The sequence below is a fragment of the Ceratosolen solmsi genome, unplaced genomic scaffold, assembly GCF_000503995.2.
Source record: "Ceratosolen solmsi marchali unplaced genomic scaffold, CerSol_1.0 scaffold2, whole genome shotgun sequence".
Taxonomy (NCBI): Eukaryota; Metazoa; Arthropoda; class Insecta; order Hymenoptera; family Agaonidae; genus Ceratosolen; species Ceratosolen solmsi.
This window is the reverse complement of record NW_011948422.1, coordinates 3,115,518-3,120,923: the sequence shown is the minus strand read 5'-3', so window position 1 is coordinate 3,120,923 and position 5,406 is coordinate 3,115,518. Positions and strand designations below refer to the sequence as shown.

General features: G+C 30.8%; 1 protein-coding gene across 1 annotated transcript in view; it reads left to right on the top strand.

The window, feature by feature from the left end:
• The first annotated feature begins 2,059 nt into the window (after nt 1–2,059).
• LOC105361798 (E3 ubiquitin-protein ligase RNF19A) overlaps nt 2,060–5,406 on the top strand; it is an 18,634-nt gene continuing 15,287 nt past the window's right edge. Inside the window, 8 exon segments of the mRNA XM_011499077.1 lie at nt 2,060–2,417; nt 3,403–3,651; nt 3,759–3,898; nt 4,043–4,232; nt 4,331–4,642; nt 4,858–5,002; nt 5,186–5,352; nt 5,405–5,406. The exon segment at nt 5,405–5,406 is cut by the window's right edge and continues 84 nt beyond it. Coding sequence (XP_011497379.1) covers nt 3,486–3,651; nt 3,759–3,898; nt 4,043–4,232; nt 4,331–4,642; nt 4,858–5,002; nt 5,186–5,352; nt 5,405–5,406 — 1,122 coding nt within the window. The 5' untranslated portion in view covers nt 2,060–2,417; nt 3,403–3,485.

Genomic DNA, 5,406 nt, shown 5'->3' with positions numbered 1-5,406 from the left:
ATTGTTTTAAAAATAAGGAATTGAAAATGAAAAAAATTGTATCTACTTTCAAAATTTGTTGTAACGCTACAATTGATAAAATAACATGCTGCACGGCGTTTGTCGTTTATTTATCTCGTAATTTAGTAATAATTAATTTTCTTTATTCCTAGATCCATGGGCATCTGTCAGTATTTTGGCGTTCTACCTTCGATTATTCACTTAATATTAACAATTTTTAATAAAAATAATTTGTTTTTTTTTTTTTTTGTTTTTTCAAATCATATGAAATTGTGTTTCAGTTTTTAAGTTTTTATATAATTAATACAATTTAATTTTAATAGCATAATATTAATAATACATTTAATAATATTTGATATTTAATTTACATTTATAATTATTAAAGATTTAATCATATAAGTTTATTTGTATTATTATAATTTTTCTTTCCTTTTGTAATAAATGGTAATATATATATATATATATATATATATATATATATATATATATATATATATAGATACATATCTTAGATATAATAATTAGTCGTTCAATATTGTAAAAATAAACTGCTTTTAATGTTCCAAACTATCGATAAAAGAATATTGATAAAGATAATAATAGAGATACATCAACTGTATTTTATAATTAATGCAAATTTTGATAAAACCGAGTAGCCAAAATCATTTATTACTGTATTTTACAATTGCCAGAGTTTATATTTTGATGTACTAAGATAAGTTATTTTTTTTCATACTTTATTAATATTTCATATGAAATAGACGAAATTATTCTAGGAAACGTATTACAAAATCCGGTCAAAATTAATAATAAAATGTCTTGCGATCGTTTTAAGATAATATAATTTAATACACATGCTTTCAATATAATTGCACGACACATAATTTCGATTACATTTTACTCTATACGAAGTATAATTGTACGAGTAATGATTCAATATCTATTGTAAACTATGAGCTGTGTTAGCAAAAAAATTGTAAATCAGAAACTTTTAGCTCTTGACACTCGGAAATATTAGAATCATGTCGTATCATATTATTCGCATCAGTTTATTATTGTATATGTGCCTGCATATACATATGCATGTACACATGTTAATGCATATATATATATATATATATATATATATATTCTTTTATCATTGTCCATTGCACGGCTCAACGCGATTTCAACATATGCAAATGATTTCAGTATTTTTCCGCTAGAGGCGTTTAATCGAGTCTGACTCAGGCCTTTTGATTTATACAATCATTTCTAGTCACGGCAGCAGTTGATCTGCAACATTTTTCATGGTCATTGTTCGTTGCTGCCAACATAATTTTCATTGTCTAACCGTAACGTGGATAAGCATAGATATGTGTGTGTATTTTGGGTTGGGTTTCCGACGAACGTCAAGAGTGGAACATCAGTATTCAATATTGTCACGTAGATGTTACGCATGTACGTATATATAAGATGTACGTATCATACGTTTTTGGCCTATGAAACTAAGTTCGCCTATTGCTGCATCGACATGGCGTTTAGATGAATTGTTCGGGAAGGAGAGCAGAGTCAGGCACACAACACAGACACGCGTGCATATGCATGCACACACATATATGCGTATATATATATATATATATATATATATATATACATTTATGAATAAATGGTTAGAAGAGTATATGCATATCCACGCACGCACGCACACGCGCACGCACGCACGCACGCACGCACGCACACACACACATGCATGCATGCATGCATGCATACACGGGCGCGCAACATATAAATATATATATATATATGCATAGATAGTTTGATAGATAGATAGGAAATAAAGAGAAAGGGAGATTGAGTGAACAAGACGGGAAATAGAGATCGAGAGAGAGATAGGGAGTGTAACAGAAAGAAAAGAGGTGTGAGAGAGAGAGATAGAGAGAGAGAGAGAGAGAGAGAGAGAGAGAGAGAGAGAGAAAATAGATAACGACGTGTGCGACAACTCGACAACCACGACAACGACAACGACAACGACAACGGCAACGGTAACGGCAACGACGGTAACGACGACGACGACGACGACGACGGCAACGACGACGACGACGACGACGACGACAAAGACGACAAAGACGACAATAACGACGGCGAGAAGGAAGGTACGTTTCTGCTATTGCTGCTATTATTCTTACTGTGCCTTCATATATTGTCGTGACATATCTTGTAACACTCGAAAAATTAGTGAAGTACATTATATATTTATGTATTGTCCGACACACATGAATATAATATCTCCGGGAACATTTGCTTTTGTCTGTCCTTCTGGGTCCTTTACGTTTTTTGAGCTCTCAGTTGTTGACTGATTGTGTTGATACTGTTACCGCTGCTGTTGTTGCTGCTGCTATTTCTGTGTTAAAGAAAAATTAAGTAAAGTGCATTCGGTGAGTCTTGGACGAGTGAAGTTTATTCTATTTTATTTGATCTGTGGTCCGACAATTTTTTATTATTATTCGCGTGTTTTCGACGGTTTAGAAAACTGGAAAAATATTTGGAAAACAATGACGTAAAAGTATTTTAATGGGTGACGAAATTTTTATTTGGACAGGATTATTTTTCGGGAAATTAAACCCAGCTTGTTCCTTGTGCATTGCAGTACAGCTTAAGGTGATCATTAATTTTTTATAAATGATAAATATTGTCCTTTAAGTATGGGGTAAACAAAATTTGCACTTTATAACGATGCAGTAAAAATTAAAAAAAAAAAATAGTCTTGTACTTAACGTATATGTACATTATTGTGTATCAAGAATTTCTCAGTATAATTATTTTAATTTAAATGTAATTAAATACATTTTATTGATGTAACAAATTTGAATTATTTGTAAATTTATAAGAAATATTTGAAAGATGTTTGAATTTAAATAAATACCATTCCAATTGAACATCACCGTTCAATTAAGTTTTGCTCTTGTTTTAGTTAAAGGAAAGTACTTTTTTAAATATTTATTTCTATAATTTTATATTTATTTTTTATAAAGATTAATTAGCAATCTATTATTAAACATTATTATATTGGTAAAATGAATTTTAATTTATAAAATCTTCTGAGAAAATTTCTTTATATTATGGATACGCTTTATAATTTTTTGAAACATATTTCAGCAATATTCTTTATTAATAAACTAATTTTAATAACTAATTGTATTTATCTAATGTTTTAATGAAATAAATGTAAAGTGGCTAGCTAATACCGAATTATGTCCACCTACAAATATAAAATTGATCACTATATATATTAATAATAATTATCATATTTTTTATTGTCGTTTTAATCGTTGTTGTTTTATCTTTTTCGTTAGTGCAGAAAAGTTGAAATTTATCATTTAGTTTTTGTATAACCTTCTTTTTTCTTGTTTCTTTTTATAGTTACACCATTTTATAATTGTTTCTGATGTACTTGGCCTTATGAGGCAAGTATGACAGATTGGTGAATCGATTAGTATCAAAGAATGCTTAAAGACGTTGAGGCTGGATCAGGAGGTTGCAGCAGCGGCATAACTTCCAGACCTCGAAGACTGATTCCACGCTTCTCTCTAAGAAGACTGTTATACACAAGTCCATTAATCGGTCGGCGTATTTCTAGGCCATCCGCTTCTGGCATTAGTAATACAAAATGTAAGTGTTGAATTTTATTATTTAATAACGTTACCCGATGATATTTTCAATATCGGGGAAAATAAAAGACTCAATAAGTAATCAGTTTTTATAATCGTCTGTTTTAGCTAAGGATACATTGAATAAATTGTCAGATATTGAAAAAGGTGAAGCCAAGGTTAGTAATGGCCCCAGCTATTTACAATATAATAATGTGGATTTACAAAGAGCTTCCAGTAAAGGGTCTGTTTTATCAACTGTAGGAAAGGTAAGGCTTATCAGTGACACTTATCGTTCATTTAATATTAAAATTGAAATTGTGTACTGGTATTGTAATTACTGTGTAACGAGTAATATTAAAAGTCATTAAACTCGTGATATGTTATTCGTAAATACGTTGTTTTTATTTTAGAGTAATGAAAATGGGTTGATAGAGTGCCCCTTGTGTTTAGCTGAACTTCCAGTAGAATTGTTTCCTATAATACAATCGTGCCATCATAGAAGTTGCTACGATTGTTTTCAACAATATCTCAAAGTTGAAATATCCGAGTCTAGAGTTAATATAGCTTGTCCAGAATGTTCTGAACCTTTGCATCCAAATGGTGAGTAAAATAATTAATATTTAACAATAATCACTATCGAATGCTGACTTCTCCGTTATAAAAGAATAGTATTTGATCGAATTATCGTCATATTACAGATATTCGAATGATTTTAAATAACCCGGTTCAACTTGAAAAGTATGAAGATTTTATGGTGAGGCGAGTCCTTGCAGTAGAACCAGATGCAAGATGGTGTCCAGCACCAGATTGTAGTTTCGCTGTTATTGCTGCGGGATGTGCCTCGTGTCCAAAATTACGGTGTGGAAGACCAGGTTGTGATTCTTATTTTTGTTATCACTGTAAAGCTCGATGGCATCCTAATCAAACGTGTGATGCTGCTAGAGCTCAACGTTCGCAATACTACGAACGCAGTTCGTCTCTTAGTTTTAGTCAAAGTGACTCGCAGCACAGTACGTAATTTTATTTTATAATTCCCAACTTTATGAATTTAGATATTACTTTGTTTCTCTTTTAAATCTTGTACTTATAGAATTAATTTAACACAAACGAAAGTTACGTATACGTAACCACAAAATAATTACTTTGAAAATATGAAATTTATAGATTATAGGTGTAAGGTAATAGAAACTCATATAAATCATATTAATACTGCATATTTCATTAGGAGATGATATTAAACCGTGTCCACGCTGTCAAGTTCTTATTTTTAAATTGGACGATGGAAGTTGCAATCATATGACCTGTGCTATGTGTGCTGCAGAATTCTGTTGGCTTTGTATGAAAGAAATTAGCGATCTTCATTATCTAAGGTAAAGAACAACATTTTTTATTTAATTTGAAATAAACAAATTTTTGAGAAGTGTTTTTGAATAACTTTCGAATCTATTGATTTTATGAAATGGTTGTAATAATTTATTATATAATGTTATATTTGATTTCCATTGTGATAAATATTATTACAGCTTATGTGCAATTTGATTGTTTCTCTTTAGTCCGTCCGGTTGTACATTTTGGGGTAAAAAGCCATGGTCTCGAAAGAAAAAAATTCTCTGGCAACTTGGCACGCTTGTAGGTGCACCAGTTGGTATCGGTCTTGTAGCCGGTATTGCCATACCAGCAATGATTATAGGTACGACGAGTTAACGAGAAACGCCTGTATGTAAAAAAAAATTTCGCAGAATTTTAAATATATAACTTATGCTAATCTACAGGC